We start from the raw sequence: 17287 nt of genomic DNA on the forward strand, positions 1-17287 counted from the left end.
TTAATATCACCCAGTATAAAACTTAGATTTCCACAGGGGTGGGGGGAAGCTAAACATACAGAGGACAAGGATTTTGCTGTGGGATGTCTCCTGGTTAATCAGTCTTACCTGCTGTGATTGATGCCTGCACTAATACTTGCATGATGCTGGCTGCCTTCAGAATCTGGGACTCTGGAGTAAAGAAGCTGGAGATTTTGGAGGATGGATGTGGTAATGCTAGAAGGTAAAGCTGTAATAAGGTCACTCAAGCAGCCTCTCTTTAACTGTTTTGGAAATAATGTGTTGTGTTCCTCTGATTTTTATTGTTCTCTGTGGTGTGCTGCTTCTCAGTCACTTTGAAAAATATATCTTCTGTCTCTTTCAGGGACTCTTTTTTTCTCCCTCTGGGTACTTTTTTACATTTCTCATCCCAAACTTGTCCTGAAAGGATTTTTCATCTCTGTAGCTTGTCCAACCCTTTTTAGTCTTCTTTTCTTTTTACTTACAACAACTGAAGAACTGTGTGTTCTTCCCATAAAGGATGAAATTCTTTGAAAGACAAAACTGATGCAGCTGTCAGTTCCCTGGCCTTAGCCATGGCTACCACACATGTACAGCTGTAATGCTTAACTTGTAGACTTCCAGTATGTGAACATCTGGAAAGTGTGATAGCTTTTCTGTCTCACTGGTCTGTAACAAAACCAGGAACAGGTTTCCCAGAGAGGTGATTCATGTCCCATTCCTGGAAAAATTCAAGGTCAGATTGGACAGTGCTCTGACCAACCTCATCTAATCGAAGATATACCTGCTCGTTGCAGGGGCTTGAACTAAATGATCTCCAATCCAAACCTTCCAACCCAGAAAGAAAAATTCTATCCAAAATAAATATTACAAGTTCAAATCTGAGTGAACCCTCATGAAATTTTTCTTGCCATCTGGAATTACAGATGACAGTGGCCTGAATGCAAATTTGCCTCAGTGATTTTGTGGGAGGAAGGATCCATGTAACAGAAGAAGGATGAGTCCAAGCCTGTCCTTTTTCTGGTGTTTGTTGTGTAATTATGAAGCCACTTGTGCCAGAAACAGGATACAGGGTCCCTTTTTCAGTTCCCACACTCTTGAGTAAGCTGTGACAGAAGCAAATGCTCTTAGAATTGGCTCAGAAGAATCAGAGATGGTTTTTCCTCCTGCAATTGATAGTTCCCTCTGAGGACATGTAAGCATAACCAGAGCTCTCTGTTTGGCAGCTAGGTGATGTATTTTATTGTGCCCTTATCCTGAATCATAGGCACCTTGTATCATACAAACAAATTCAAGGCATTTGTTTTAAATACGAAATTTATTAATGAATTCACTAGTAAAATAGCAGTTCTTTTTACCCCCCACATAAAACAAATAACTTGAAAGGCATACAATACAAAAATAATCAGTTGCAACAAATAATCTGCAAATCTCAAACAAAAGCTAAGTTAATAGGTTTCCCAAGTCAGTTAATGTCTCAAAACCAAAAATGAGAGCTTTCTTTTGAAACTCCTTATGAAGTACAAGTCAAGATTGATAACACCATGATGCTTCATTTATCTTGCAGTGTAAGAAACTCCTATTGCCAGAGATGGTGACTTCTATTAGACACAGCCTGAGAATTTCTATCTCTCTGGAGATTTATTCTAATTTGAAATACTGAGCACTTTTAAATATCCCATCCAACTCCACTCTAAGTCACAAATGATGAATGTTTTTTCTGTGCAATTTCACCTGAAGTAGTGTTACTATTAGGGATCACTGACAAGTCTTCTTCCAGTTTTCCCTGCTTCGCAGATGCAGGATTTTACTGGCTGCCAGTCTCTCATGTTTTGACAGGTGTTGCTCTTCCTGAGGTCCTCTGGAAATCTGTATCCTGTTGGCAACTGATTTCTTGCATGAATCTATGAGAATTTAACCCCCTTCCGGGGTTTGGGTCTTGGCCAGCTGTTTGCTGTTGCTCCAGACATAATGTGTATGGTGGTGGCTGTTCCTGCTCATTTGTTACACTGACAAACTCTGCGCTGCTTTCACTGTATGGAGGTGGAGGAATATTGATGAATTCTTGCTGCTTTATTGTGGAGGCAACTGACAGTGCGGAGACCAGTTTTTCAGGATCTATGCTGTCTTCATAAGAGGGAGGATAGAAGTCAGGCCTAAAATAAGCAAGCCAAAAAGAAACACATTATGGTGAAGTGTGATTTATCTCACAGAGCTTGGTTAGATGCTTCGTCTGTTATGTTTCCAAAATTTAGATGAGGTTTTAACTGTAAACAGACATCTAAGTGTGTTTAAAGAATTAAATACATTAATGTAAAATGTAGACATAACTGGTATAATTTGCCTCGCCTTTGTACAAAATGTTTTATTAAAACACAACACTCTAAAAAGACAAGCCTTCCCTGTGAAAATTCCCAACCATGGCATACAAACACTCATGCTTGTGAGTATTTTAACAAGTGAGAGAAAAGTTTAATTTAGAAGAAGAATGAGATCAGTGTTCAAAGTTATTTATTATTGCAATAACCATTGTTTTCCACAGTTTAAAAATAAATTTGGTATGTTTCTGCTTATCTAACCAAAATTTACTGAATGTTGCTTTTATAGTGCCTTTAGAACACCCATTCTCAGTGTTTCTAGTATGGTTTCCACAACAGTCCAGGAAAAGAAATTTGTATCCAGTGACCATGTTAAAGAGTTTTGCCAGGTCTAGTGCAGTTTAAGAAACTGTCTCTCTCAAAGCATCAGACTTTGTAAAGAACAAAGTTATAGGGTCACAGAATGTTTTGGGAAGGGACCTTAATGATCATTCAGTTCCTGCCATGGGCAGGGCCACCTTCCACTAGACCAGATTGTCCATCCAGCCTCGCCTTGAGTGCTTCCAGGGATGGGGCAGCCACAGCTTCTCTGGGCAACCTGCTCCAGTGCCTCACCACCCTCATAGTAAAGCATTTTTCCCCAATATCTAATATAAACATATCCTTTCTCCATTTGAAACCATTCCCCCTTGTACTGTCACTACATGTTGTTTTTGGAAGTCCCTGTCCATCTTTCCTGTAAGTTCCCTTCATGTACATAGGATGCTGTAGACTCACTGGAACCTTCTTGGGGCTGAATAATTCCAGCTCTCTCAGCCTGTCATCACAGGAGAAGTGTTCCATTCCCCTGATCATCTTCATGGTGCTCTTCTGGACCCACTATAGCAGGTCCATGCCCTTTCTGTGCCAAGGATGCCAGATCTGGATGAAATGCTCCAGGTGGGGACTCATAAAGACACAGCCAAGGAGTAGAATCCCCTCCCTCAACCTGTTGGTTACACTTCTTTGGATGCAGCCCAGGACATATTTGGCTTTCTAGGCTGCAGGTGCACACTGCTGGGTCACATTGACCTACTTCATCAATGAAACCCCCCCAGGTTCTTCTCCCCAGGACTGCTCTCAAACCAATCTCTGCCCAGCTTGTGTTTGTGCTTCAATTTGCACCAACCCAGATGCAGAACCTTGTGCTTAGCCTGGTTGAATTTCCTGAGGTTTTTAAATTGGGGGAACAATCAGACAATACAATTTAAGCCATAGGAGCCATAAAATGAATGAGCGGAAGCCCCCTGCATATCTCAGCTTCTCTCTACATGAGCGCCCATTCCCCAGCAGCATCCTAAATTGTCTGCTGAGATGGAACTCAGTATGCTCCTGGTGAATTTGGAATAGCTGCACCTGCTGCCTCCATGCATGGCTTTGGAAGCTTTGGGAAGTTTGAAACTTTCTCTGTTTCAGGTAGTATACCTTACCTTAGGTATTGTTTGCATGAATGGCTGTTTGCACATTGCTGCTTGCTATAGCAAATAAAATTTCAGACTACAGTTCTCTCCACAGAAAAATAATAAAATGGCTACAGGATTTGCATTTTGTAAAAACCTTGCATTGCTTCTTTCTTTTCACAGTATGTTAAAAAAAGCATCCCTCCCTCCCAATTAATCTGCAACACATACCTGTCTATGGTGCAGACATGTGGTTCTCTGTGGCTGGGATTTCGAATGAAGATGCCAAGGGCCCTGTATTTCAGGACTTCATGGAAAGTGCTCCAGAAAATAGCAGTAACAAGGAGACAGAGCCCCAAAGCTAACAGGCAATAAAACACTAGCTTGTTGTTCCCACATCTGCACATGGAGGAATTCATGGACATGCAAAGTACTCCCAGGCAAATAGTGGAGAAACTGAGTAAGAGCATAAAAAGACGAATTAAAGTAAAAAGACCTTTAGGCATCCTTCGCAGAAAACACAGCACTTTGTTCCTGTCTGCTGTTTGTTTGCTGGCTCTCTCTGCTGTACTTCTCATATTCATGTATGGGTACTTTATATGCTGCAACTCCCCTGTAGACAATTAAGAGAAACAGGCAGTTTTAACCTACTCATTAACTCTTTGAAGACTTATAAACTCTTTTGAGATTAATTTGTAACCTTCTACCTACTTTAGGAAGGAAGCAGAAACTTCCTGAACCATCCCTTTGCTGCTGTAATCTCTGGAGTGTAAACTTGGACTGCTCCCTTCATTGCGTGATTTGCAGTGGTTTATACACTTCACTGCTTATGAATGGGACCTGTATTTGTTAAATTTGACTTACTTGACTTTAAAAGAAGAACAACCAACAACCAGCAAAGATGGTCTTCATAAATCCCCGTTAAAATTTGGAGGGAAAATATGCCTCATATAAATGCAGACATTGACATGGGAGGGGAATGGGCATAGGTAAAATCTGCTGTTCTCTGAGAGGGGATGTCATCTCATCTTTTCTCTCTGACTTGCCAAGATAAGGTAGCACTAAAGAATATTAGTGTCTGACAGGTGTCAATCTAGGTTCAACAAAGGATTTACTTCTCTAAGCACTATGTGTTGCCATGCAGTCCTGAGAGCCTAGGAAGCTGCCATGAAGCACTTGCATGACCTACACAGCTCATAAAGGAGTCCAGCACCTCAGACTGGGACACAGGGCAGCCTTGAGGGGTGTCTGTCAGCTCCCAGAAGAAGCAGCAGAAGGGAATACATCTCTTACTGAGCCGGTTTCCTAGACATGGAGGTACCATGTCTGAAGAGCACTCTCAGCTTTCTCTATCTGCCTAACTTACATAGCTGTTATTGGATGGGTATTACAGCAGCCAGCTCACGCCTTCCTATACTGGTTTGTAAGGTTCAAGTTGAAAAAACAGCAAAAAATTCAACTGCAAAAGCAACTGGTGACACAACCAATAGATTACTTCCCTTAAAAGACCTGCTTCAATGGAAAAGACATAAAGTGGAGCAGATTCCCACTAATGTGAGTTGCCACTCAGCTTGTGGGCAGGTGCATGTTTCTAAGGGACAAGGTGGGGGGTTGGTCAGGGAAAATGTTATTTTAGACACTGGCTTTGCTAAATTCGGGTCTTTAAAAGAGGTGGCCCAGTTGTGGCAGAGGAAATTGGAAAACAGGAGGGTAAAGCCATGTGTTGGGGGTAGGAATTCATGCAGGGAAGGTGTGAGTGGAGCTGAGAACGTGAGAGGCAGGTGAAGCACAGTGAAATGGTAGTCAGTGCTGTTGGATGTCCACTCAACAGCAACAGCTACCTTTCCAGAAATGTAACTGCAAAAGTGTACTGTGACATAAACACATTAAAATAAGCTGTTTCAAAAGGCAAGAAATTTACATCTGTCTTGCCTAATATGAAGTCCACCAGTTCATCTTCTTTCTGCTGCAGGACTGTTTACCAGGACTCCTTTCCTTCAAGCTCTGTTGTTTCAAATATTAATGAATGCTCTCCCTTCAATTTGTTTTCCCACAGGTTAACAGATCTGAATTTACAATAATCTTTTTTCTGTATAATTTCTACTTTCTGCATATCTGTTAAACATACTTTATTTTGCAAAATACTTTTTATTACTTCTTAACTTAAGTTTCAGATCTTAACTCACCTAAATAGAAATATTGAGTTATTCATGACTGCTATCTAAACTTCAGTTAATTAATGTAATTCACATATTCTGTGATGCTACTCCTTCTGCTACAACATGATATTTATGAAAGAATGGCATCAATAAAAATAATTTTTACTTCTTGTTTTCTGTATAGACCTTTACTCACTTGCCTGTTTGGTCATTGAAATTTATACCTGGAACATTATAGCATCATATCTGTGGTGATAAAGGATTAAAAGTTAAATGTTACAGGAAAACGTGGACAGGAAATTGTATTCTCTCTGTGTGAAAAAAAAAAATATCTAAGAATTCAAATACACTCCCTTTCTATACTAGGAAAAGAGATAAAAAGGGATAGTCTGAAAAAATTCTTAACAAGGAAGTTAAAAAGATTAAATAAATATTGTAACTCTCAGAAGAATCAAAAGCCAGTGACTAGGCTACATCTCACTTAGAGGGAAGAACTGGATAGCAGGATAATCTTTAGCCAAAGAAAAACTAATTTTCTATGCCAGCCAGTTCCCTGACAGCCCTAAGAACTGAAAGAGAAGCAGGTGAGACCTGTCAGTGGCAGCTGCTGGCTCCAGATGATGGTGAAGGCAGCACCCACCCGTGGGGAGAGGCAGCACCCAGGCCTGAGGAGAGGCTGCAGGGTGCTCTGACCAGAGAACAGCTCGCTCAGCACTGCCAGCAGCTGGGGAGGGGGTCACAGACAACGAGAGGTTATCCTTGCCATGCTGTGGGACAAGACGACATATATAGGAGCCCCTTCTGTGGGGAAAATAGATAACTGCCTCTTGGTTTGCATTTGGAGATTTGCAGGGTTTTTAGGCAGGCTGCAGAAGTTTGGTGTTTTCTCCAAGAGGTCAGTTTCATCTATGGCAACATGCTATGGGTATATTATCCTTGAAAACAGCATCTGTATCTCAGCCAGCGGGAATATGAAGGGAAAGGTAAAAAAATAAGTGATAATAGCACCATAATGCTGCTTAATTATCAGGGTTCTATTATTTTTCTTATTTTCCATCACTTCAGATTTTCTGTAATGTTATTCTTGGCCTTTTCCAATTTCCCTAACATTTTGCAGCTTGATTGTTTTATTGGCAGTGAGTGTCTTGGACTGCATCACACTGGATGAGCAGATTTCCTATTTCTCTAACAAAACAGGAAGAAAGTTGCTTCTAATGAGATCAGGTGGGAAAAGGGAATAACTAACATGGTGTAAAGGTTACTGAGCAGAACTGGCTGCAGACCAAGGTCAAAAGGTAGCAGTCCAGATGGAGATAAAGCAATTCTTAGGAAGTCTGATTGAAGATGAACTTAATGGGTGTTCCACTGGATGATTTGACAATTGTGATTGTTTGGCAATTTGCTTTTCACTTTGAAAGGTCACTGCTTATCCTGTATCCTGTTGAAACATGTAAGGCTTCAACAAACCAGTTTCTGGAATTATGCTGCTTGCTACTCAAAAAGAAATTTGTGATATCATACACATCTGTATGAGAGTTGTGAAACACAAACTTATTTTTTAACTACTAATAAAAGGGAAAATTTGATAATCAGAAAACTAAAAAATAGAGTTTTTAATGCAAATACCTGGGGTGTGTTAGTACCAGCTGCATATTAGATCACAGTACATGCATGATATAAGATGCCTGTCATATTTGAGGTGACATTTGCTACTAAAAAGTGATATTTTACCAGAAATTTGAAGCTTATATGTTTTAGTCTGGTCTGAAATGAATTATTTTTTAATAAAATTAAAACTAAATTTACACCAGTTTTGATTTTTTCTTCTGTAACTTTCTAGCACCCTTAGCTGACATGATTTATTGTAATAGCTCACTTAAAGGGTTTTTTATGTTATTGTCAATAATTCAGAGCAGATTTGCCAATGGGTTTCTCTAGCAATTCCAGTATTCATTAGAAATATATAACTGGGTTAATGGGAAATGATTTTAAGCTCTGCAAGTGTAGTCTCTTCTCCAGATCATACCTGAATTAGTTTTGAGAGCATAGAAAAGTTTAAGAATGACTGAGAGTCGGTGCAATATGAACATCAAAATCATATTTCGCAGATCAGTTTCCAGCCTGAGGATGTGATGATGTCTAAGCAAAACAAGGTGCATGAACACAGCCAGGGCTACTCTTTGTGTCAGAAGGTATTGAGATTTTAGGAGGTGTGGCTCCTATTTGAGAATGAATGATTGAATTTCATAAAGGAACCTGGGTATAAGTCATTCTACAAATACTTGAAAAGAGCAGAAATTAACTAATTGGGTTGAAAATTGGGCACTGCAGGATTTTTGTTGAGAGGTTTCCCCAAATGTTAGAGAATAGTTTATTCTAGATACAGGTAACAGAAAACAGCAATAAATACTTAAAATAAGGAGAATTAAGATACTACGTTCTCAAATCACTGCAAAAAATTTTGATATTTAACAGACAATATTGTAACAAATATGTAAATTTTATTTTTGGTGAATCAGATATTCCTTTTTTTCCCAGGTATTCTTTCCAAATTTTTTTGTTTTAATTATTTACTAAAAGAATGACACACAGTAAGTTTGATAAAAATTGTGATAACTAACAATAATTCAAAGTTTAATAGTTTAAATCTTTAACATTTTAAATAGTTTAGAGTGATTATGTGAACTGGCTGGTCAGAAAAAATTACACATAAATGGGACAGTTCCCTTACGAACATGGAATTATCTGTGGTCTATCAGGCTATTTATTGACATATCTATCTGAATTGTATATTTTTGTAAAACTTTGAAATGAACATGATGGATTATCAAGACATCTGAGGCCTTTCCTTTTGGTTTATATATGTCAAAACCAGAATGTTCCTGTGTCAGAAAAGAAAATATACAGTAGACAGTGTTCTTATTTTTCTCTTAGCAAGAAGATATAGTGGAAGGCTCTGGCAATGAAAATACTCGCATGCTTATTTGTCTCATGTTCACGTATTTTAAAATACCATGTCTTGCCTGATATCCAGGAGCTTGGGAAAGCTATGAATTGCATATGAACATCTATTGAATCAGACATTATGCTTCTTTCTGTGGAATTAAGAGTTGAGGAAATTATCATGTGTACAGTGAAATAGAATGCTTTTAAAATTAAAAAAAAAACCCAAACCAAACAAGAATAACCAAGCCCACAAAACAGAAGGCTCTGGTGTGTGTTTACCTGAGCATAAGGATCAGAGCTGTGGGTAAACAGAGTGACAGCCTGGCTGAGCAGTGTGCATTAGAGGCTGTGCAGGGCCATCCTCTCCAGTCTGCTCTGTTCCAGCTGTGTGTGGTGCCTCCAGAACAGTTGTATCTGCACAATTTCTGAGTAGGAAACAATTTTACAGCACTGCTTAGCAAATATGGATAACTTTGACCCCAAAGAATGAGCATCCTTTGTACATGAGACAAGGTCCCTTTTGTTCATGCATCAGTATTGTAGATGATGTGGCAGCTGAAATGTTCATTTTACAGAAAGATTTGTGTTCCACAATTTCATGTGTGAGGATTTTGGCAGAATTCCAATCATAAATTGGTAAAAAAATTACCAGTTAAATAATAGTGCTATTATAGGCAATTAGCTGATTATATGGTTTAACGGCAGTGTAAAATGTCTGGGGGAAAATTTTACTTAGGGAGAAAGTGAACAAGTATTATTTTCCATTCAAAATTTAAGTGCCACTCTTCTTTTTAACTTTTACTCCTCCTACATACTTCTTTTCTGCAGAAGATGGTTGTCCTAAGGATTTTTAAATTGAGGTCTAGGAGTAAAATATGGTTTTGTATAAGGAGTCAAAGTAAGACATATAGCCTGTATAGATACCTCCAAGTAGGGCTCAGATAAGCATGAGAGCATAGGGTACTGCACATATGAACAGTGCTGTTCTCCTCTAGGGAAGACAAAGACTGCCTTGAGCACTTCTTTAATCTCTCTTTAGTTTTATGGTATGGGAGGCACTGAAGCACAGTCCTGTTGGCACTGATGCCTTTTTGCCTTTGACAGCAGGGGCAAAGTCAGGCATTCTGTCTTGGCTTGAAGATTTCAGCAGTTTTATCAAAAACAGATCAAAACTGAACCCTGAAGGAGCTGCTGGTAGCTCTTGATCTAACAAAGCTTAGAGCGAGCTGTTTGGCTGTGCTGGACTGTTTAATATTAAAACAAGCATTCCTACTGGCTTTCAAGTACAGTTAAATATTGTAACACAATGAGATTGAACCTCCTGAAACTCTTCTTATTTGACGTCATTCCAGTAGGCTGGCTGAACACTACAATCAAATATTGTACATCAGTAGAGTTTAATTAGCATAGGTGTAACTTTTAAGAATTTTAAGTGGAATAGATGCAGAAGTCCAGCTCTAGGTTAGAGGAATTCTTTGAGTTTTACACAAAATTGACAAATGATCTCATATAGAAAACCCCAAAAAACAAAAAACAAAAAAACACCCCAAAAACAAACAAGCAAAAAAAACCACACCAACCCCCCCCCCAAAAAAGGCAAGCAAACAAAAAAAAAAAACAGAATAATAAGAAGTGTCTTAGGAGGTGGGTGTTTGAGATGAAGGTCTCCATTTTGGCAAGTGGACCCAGAAATATCGGCAGACCCCTAGGGCTCTTTAACTTTCAGTTCATAAACCAGACTGCTGATACTGGCAGGAAATACCTACACAACACTGCTCAATTAGGCATGGAGCAAAGAGACCTACAATTAGTTTGTTGCTCTACAGGAAAATGGAGTGCAGGAGGCTGATATCTCCCTGATGATTCAAGGAGGAATGTCTCCAGCCACTACAGGATTTGAAATGCATGAGCCACAGGTGCATGCACAGGCTGGCAGTCCCATTGCAAAAGGTGACTAATTCCATGCTTCTGGGAAGCCTTTCCATTCTCTTTGCAGGCTGCTACAGAACACTGTACTGGCATTGCTTGTCACTGTTTGGAGATCCCATACTATACATGATACAGGAACATCTTCAGCCCTCACAAGACATGCAAACTCTGTTTCCTTTGTAGATCACCAGACTTCCTCTTAGAGAAGACAAAAGGGCACTTCCCACCTAAGAAGAGCCATCTTTTAGGGTGGTCACAAAGGTTCTGCAGGAAATAGGGGTCTCTATTGAAGACTTTCCATGGATGTGGAGTGACAGACCCTGTTTCTGGCCAAACAGATGGTACAGGCTGATGTGTGCATACATAAAATACGGCCTGGTCTGCAACATCATGGAGGTCCAAATGAATCAATGGGGAGGCCTCATCACAGTCTACAGCTTCCTCAGAGGAAGAAGAGGAGGGGCAGACACAGATCTCTTCATTCTGGTCACCAGGGACAGGACTTGGCAATTGCATGAAGCTGTGTCAGGGAAGGTTTAGGTTGGATATCAGGAAAAGGTTCTTCAACCGGAGTGTGGCTGGGCACTGGAACAGGGTCCCCAGGGAAGTGGTCACACACCAGCCTGAAAGAGCTCAAGGAGCATTTGGGCAATGCTCTCAGGCATATGGTGTGATTCTTGGGGATGGTCCTGTGCACACCCAGGATTTGGACCTTGATGATACCTCTGGGTCCCTTCCACCACAAGGAATATTCTATTCTGTAAACAGCAGTTGCTGTCAGTTTGGTCATGATGAGTTCGTAGAGCTTGTGGTCGAGTACCCCACTGGTTACCCCTTGATGGTTTTATATTCACAGGTGAAAAAAGGTAGCAAAATCCCCCATAATTCTTTGGGGTACAAAATTTAAGGATGTTTTAAACAGTGTGGCTGATGAGGCTCATACTAGAAACACCAAGTAGAACCACAGCTGGTAGAACCATGCAAGGAGGCAGAATCAGTGTTAGGGAGATCATAGGGTATAACAATGGACTTTTGTTTTTTGACAAATCTTTAATGATCAGGTGGATAACATGATGACACTCAAAAAGAATCTAATAAAGTCACTGCTTTTGATTGGTGGATTTTTGATGATTTGATTATAGGACGAGGAGTTATTGTTTTAAATTAAGGGAGGGTAACTTTAGATTAGATATAAGAAAGAATATTTTTACAATGAGGGTGGTGAAACATTGAAACAAGTGAGAGGTGGCAGACGCTCCATCCCTGGTAATTTTCAAGGTCAGTTTGGATGGGGACAATATATTGGAAGATGGCCTTACTCTCTGCAGGAGGGTGGGACTGGATGGCTTTTGAAGTAATTTTTTGATTCTGTGATTCTATGACTGAAAGCAGAAGGAAGGAAAGGCACAGGAAAAAAACCAGCAAGCTAACAGAAAACTGGAAAAAAATGTAACTTTTCCTTTGGATCATGGGTCAACCAAAAACATTGTCTGGATAAGTAAGACAGCAACTCTGCCTTGAATTTAAGACTTAAGAGGAACTGATGAGTAAATCCAAGAAATATCAAATATATTCTTACTAAGGAGCAGAAGAAGCAGGGAATGTAGGTTGTACTGGACTGATCCAAGTTCCTTGGAACCAATATGACTACACATAGAAAGCTAACACTTCACAGAGAACATTTCTGTCTTCACAAGAGGGGAGGCAAGGAATCTGTAGTACTGCTGTTGACAAGGTTCAGTGACACAACTGTAATAGAGACAGATATGACAGATAGGAGGCCTCAAGAAAGATCTTTTCTGCAAGGATGAAGAAGTGTTAAAATTCATATTCAAGGGCATTGATTCCATACATGACTCATGATATCCTGGTCAAGGTTCCTTTGAACATGTAGCAGGCACACTTAATAGCAGAAGTGTTATTAAGTAAAGGGTGAATCAACAGCCCATTGTACAGGAAGCAACTGAAGGTGCTGGACATGCTGTACTGGGCAAAATGAAAGCTGAGAGGCATATGGTTATTGTCCACAAACACATCAACAAGGGAACAGCAAGGTCAGAAGGAAAAGAACTATTAAAGTTATTAACTATGGAAGCATAAGAAAAAAATTATTCAAAATAGTCAGGAGACACTTAGCCTGAAAATGAGTGGACTTAGAAGAAGGAAATTCCTGATTCTTTTCAGAATGAAAGACTGAAAATATATAATAGCTGTGAAACTAACTAAATAGGAAAGAATAAATATCTGTGAATGTATATCCACAGTGACAAGTTTCCCTGCTCTGTACTCCCAAGTTACCTTGCATAAACAGACTTTGATAAAAGGAGAATATAGACCCTGTAAGGGCTTTGAAATTCATTTAAGTGGATTAATCTGAACCACATTACTATTTTTAGAACTCATACAACATACTCTAATTAAAACGATAGTTTAGTCTATTAGAGAAATCATTTCCTTCCCAGTATGTTGCCTCCAAAACAAGAAGGTATAAAACATTTTTTGGAGGTATTTTACCTGCAAAGTTTAAGGTGAACCTGGTCTCCAACTCATCGTGTCAGCAATTTAACTCACTTCTGTTCCTGACTGATTATTCTCTGGAGAAAGAAAAAAAATGTGAACCTTTAGTCACACACATGCAGGAACCTCATGATAGCTTGCTGGCTAATGCTTCATTTTCACAGGTAAGTCACTTGGAGTCACCTTCCCAGCTTCCTCTTCCCAGATGACCATCCCTGATCAATGATTCTGTCCACCTGAACCATGCTAGGTCTCGTAAGTGTGATGTCCCATGTTCCTCATATCTATGGTCTTTACCATCACATTCCAAACACTGAACCCATAGAATGCTATTAAAAAGATACTAGAAGTACAGCTTCAGAGATTTCTCCATCAAAAATGTAGGTGCTGAACAGCGTCTGTATTTTCTAATATGGCCAGAACAGATTCTTTATCCAGACTCGACTCCTGGATTTTCTGGGGTTGGGTCTTTCAAAGCCTTCAACAATCTAACCTTGAAGGAGGAGCAGAATTGCAGTCCTGTGTATCTACTTCTCAGCTCCTGTTGAACATGGTGCACATGTAATTTAACTTCTGGAATGATGCTGCAACCCTTCAGTCAGCATAAACCACTATCCAAAGGATTATGTGCCTATCTCCTAACTCATGGTCACTGCCTTTTGTCCTTCCCAGCCCCTCTTTTGCTCCCTTCCCATTTGATCCAGCACTTACATTCAAATGGCCACAGTCTGAATCAGAGAAAATACCTTTTTCTCCCCCTTTTTTTCCACTCATCTAGTTCAATTTGCAACTGCTCAGTTCCTCCACTAAGTGAAGGAACAGCTAGAATTGGGCAGCTGGGTCAGGAGGAAAGGCACAACTTCACCTTTTGGTAACTGTGTACTTGTTGATTATACCCCCAAAGGAGAAACAGTTCCTACCTATATTCTGATTGGAATTTTTTATTTCTTAGGCTGAAGTTATGCTCTCTGCTTCCATTCTCTCTCTTCTTTCCTGTTTTTCATCTTCACCATTTTTTCCCAGTTTCTTCCTGCCCCTCACTCAATCCTTTTTGCAAAGCCATATTCTTTCTTTAAAGATGCTGCATTCTCTTTAAGACATGTAGCATTTCAAGTTGAGCAGCCTGTAACTGTCCAATTTTAACTCCTCATTATAAAACAGATATCATAGTTTTATGACTTGTAGTAAGGATTACTTAAATAGCTGTAGTGGAGCATAGGAGCTATGAGAAAAAGTTAGGTAGAGATTTCCTGTTCATCCCAGTGAGAGCAAAAGGAGGTGGGGAAACTAAAGCAGCCTTCCATCTCTTGGAGGGAGATTACAGAAAAGAAAGAGAGTTTATTATATGACAACTCACTTTGGATACCTTGCAGACTAACCCTCCTTTACAGTGTCTTATTTCCCTAAAGAAGACAGATACATTTTAGAGATGAAAAGTATCCAGTACTTGTTTTCAAGTGTATCCAGTACTTGGGTTTCAACATTTTTCACTGTTTTCCATTTTTCTAACTGACTCCATCCTATTTGCTTGCAATCCACTCTCCTGAACTCTACAGGTCCTGTTCACAGTTACTGAAAAAGGAAATACTTCCCTTTATCTTTTGGTAGACTATGCAGCTACCAAGTTGATGAAGTCTCTACATACCCTTCAGTACTTTGTTCATGTGCAATTTGTTTTGTTTTCTGCTTCATTTAATCTCAATGTCTGATATACTCCTGGATCATTTCCACTGGAAATGCTGAGGCCAGCAAAGACGACCTACATGAAGCATGACAGGGAAAAACTCTCACAAAAAAGTATACCTGTACACTTTATGAGGTTTGGCTGTTGGAAACTTGCTCTTTCCTTTGAATTCTCAGGTACAAAACACCTCAATATGTGTAGAGTTCTGATAAGCAGCATTTCAACTCTGCTGTTATTCATCACTCACGATGCCCGGCAAATTTATGCAAACACCAGTGTTTAAAAACAACAGTGTTTAAAAAGAGGAAAAAGAGAGCTCTTTGAATTTCTTGTTGTCCTTAAACATAGAATGTCTGCACATAAACTAGAAGGCTTCCATATAGATTTTAGACAGGAGCAAAAGGGAGGGAAGGGCATGTGACTGTATTAAAATTTAGGCTTTTTAATAATATGTCAGTCCATACACAATTTAAATTCTGCCATTGGTCAGTGCTTCTGTTCTCTGCAGAAGACCAGAGCTGTATCCATCTTTACTGTCTTAAGCATACCTACAGAAGATTGAAGATAAATAATCAAATTTTGCATTGTTATTTTCTTGTAATGTATGTTCAATGATCTCTTCCCCCAGCTGTGCAATAACAAAGACAACTTTGGACCACGCAACTTGTGATCTCACTCTGGGAGCTATTTCCTTTGATATAACTCAAAACATCTTGAACTCCTAGTGACAAATTTATTGTTAAGGCTCTGTTGTGCTCTGTTTGCAAACTTATCTGATGAAAGGGAGTCATCTTGCAGTGGTAAAGGAGAACCCCCATACCCACTGCAGTCTAATGACTCATCTGTGTGCAAAATATGGCTTTCTAACACCACCTCCACTCCCCAGCCTTCAGACATCTCATTTGAATTAAGATTTTGTTCTTAAGATGGACATTAAAATTGATGTTTTGGGTCAAGGCAAAAAGAGGAGACTGTGCCTTCAGCTCTGGCATTGGAAAAACTTGATCATTGAAGTATTTTATCTTCTGCACTGAGTGAAATAAGTGGATAATTAAGTAGTTCCATCATTTTAATTGAAGTAAATGTCTATTTTTATGTTCCATATGACTTTCCTAGTCATCACCTTTAAATAACAATCTGAAAAGATTGTAATACTCTTCACAAAAGTAAATTTTATGGGTAAATATCAATCTCTTTGTCTTCCCCACTGGCCTGAAATCCTCCTTTCTCAACCCGTAGTTCCTCATATTGCTGGCATCTTTCTATCTCATGCCATTTCTCACCAGGTAATTTAGCCTCATAGAATAAGAATATTATGAGGCACTGCAAAGACATGAATTGAAAAAATCCCCTTTGAGCAGAAGAGATGTCGCACTAAATACAGAATATAAGTGAGAGTAACATGATCACAAATTTTCTCCAGTTTAAGAGAGAAGGATATTGTGAGGGAGTGTGTTGAAGGCCTTATGGAAGTCCAGATAAATTACATCTCTTGTAATTTATTATCTTGTAGCCCTTCTCTTGTCCACAGATGCTACTATTCCATCTTGGAAGGCCATTGGATTGGTCAGGCAGGACTTGCCATGCTGGCTGTTCGAGCTGTAGCCCTGACAGGTACCTCCATTCTGGTGCACAGCACTGTTCCTCTGCAATGCTGTCTGTGTTGAACGTGCCTGGGCACAGCTGGCATCAAACCAAGTTGACTATCCAGCCCAAGCAGTGGTGTGTGAGCTGTATTTTGACATTTATGAGCAGCTTAAAAAGGCGAATGTTTCCTAACACCTGATTGTGGACACACAAATCATACAAATTGCCAGATAACCACATGGTGATGTATGACTTCAGATAAAAATGTTGGTTTATTCTTTGCATATTCAAAAAGAGTGCAAAGAACCCTAAGAATCCTAGAAGAGCTTGGCCAGGTGGTGAGACAGGGCTTTGCACAGCTTGGGGATTCAGACATTTGCTTCATGGCTCAACTCAACACCTGTGCACAGGTGGCCACTGTTTGGACATTGTGGAGGACCAGAGCTGCAGGGCTCAGAAACAACCTCAGAGAGAAATTATAGGGAACTTGTTTCTCTTTCTTAACACATGATTGGAGTTGTCTGCAATACTCACAGGGTTGGAGCTAATTCTATTGGAACATTTTTCTTCCAAATAAAAGAAATCACTAGACTCCGAATTAGCTCAATGAGACAATACAATACATTAATTATTGATTTTCCCTTGAATTCTGTGTAGATGCTCGAGATTTTGATGAAGAATGGCAGGTGGAGAGGTTTTTAGTAATCA

General features: G+C 39.6%; 1 protein-coding gene across 5 annotated transcripts in view; it reads right to left on the minus strand.

The window, feature by feature from the left end:
• Positions 1-1299: 1299 nt before the first annotated feature.
• Positions 1300-17287, minus strand: part of TMEM252 (transmembrane protein 252) — a 131750-nt gene continuing 115762 nt past the window's right edge. For 2 of the 5 annotated variants that reach the window (XM_077171916.1, XM_077171915.1), the window contains 4 exons: positions 13306-13385; positions 9142-9287; positions 3989-4370; positions 1300-2156 (listed from right to left, as the gene is read on the minus strand). In XM_077171916.1, the coding sequence (XP_077028031.1) occupies positions 1826-2156; positions 3989-4341 (684 nt within the window). In that variant the 5' untranslated portion in view covers positions 4342-4370; positions 9142-9287; positions 13306-13385 and the 3' untranslated portion in view covers positions 1300-1825. Of the gene's footprint in view, positions 2157-3988; positions 4371-9141; positions 9288-13305; positions 13386-14228; positions 14455-17287 lie in introns of all 5 variants that reach the window. The other 3 variants (XM_077171914.1, XM_077171918.1, XM_054652058.2) reach the window with 3 other exon arrangements.

Source organism: Agelaius phoeniceus, chromosome Z (genome assembly GCF_051311805.1).
Source record: "Agelaius phoeniceus isolate bAgePho1 chromosome Z, bAgePho1.hap1, whole genome shotgun sequence".
Taxonomy (NCBI): domain Eukaryota; kingdom Metazoa; phylum Chordata; class Aves; order Passeriformes; family Icteridae; genus Agelaius; species Agelaius phoeniceus.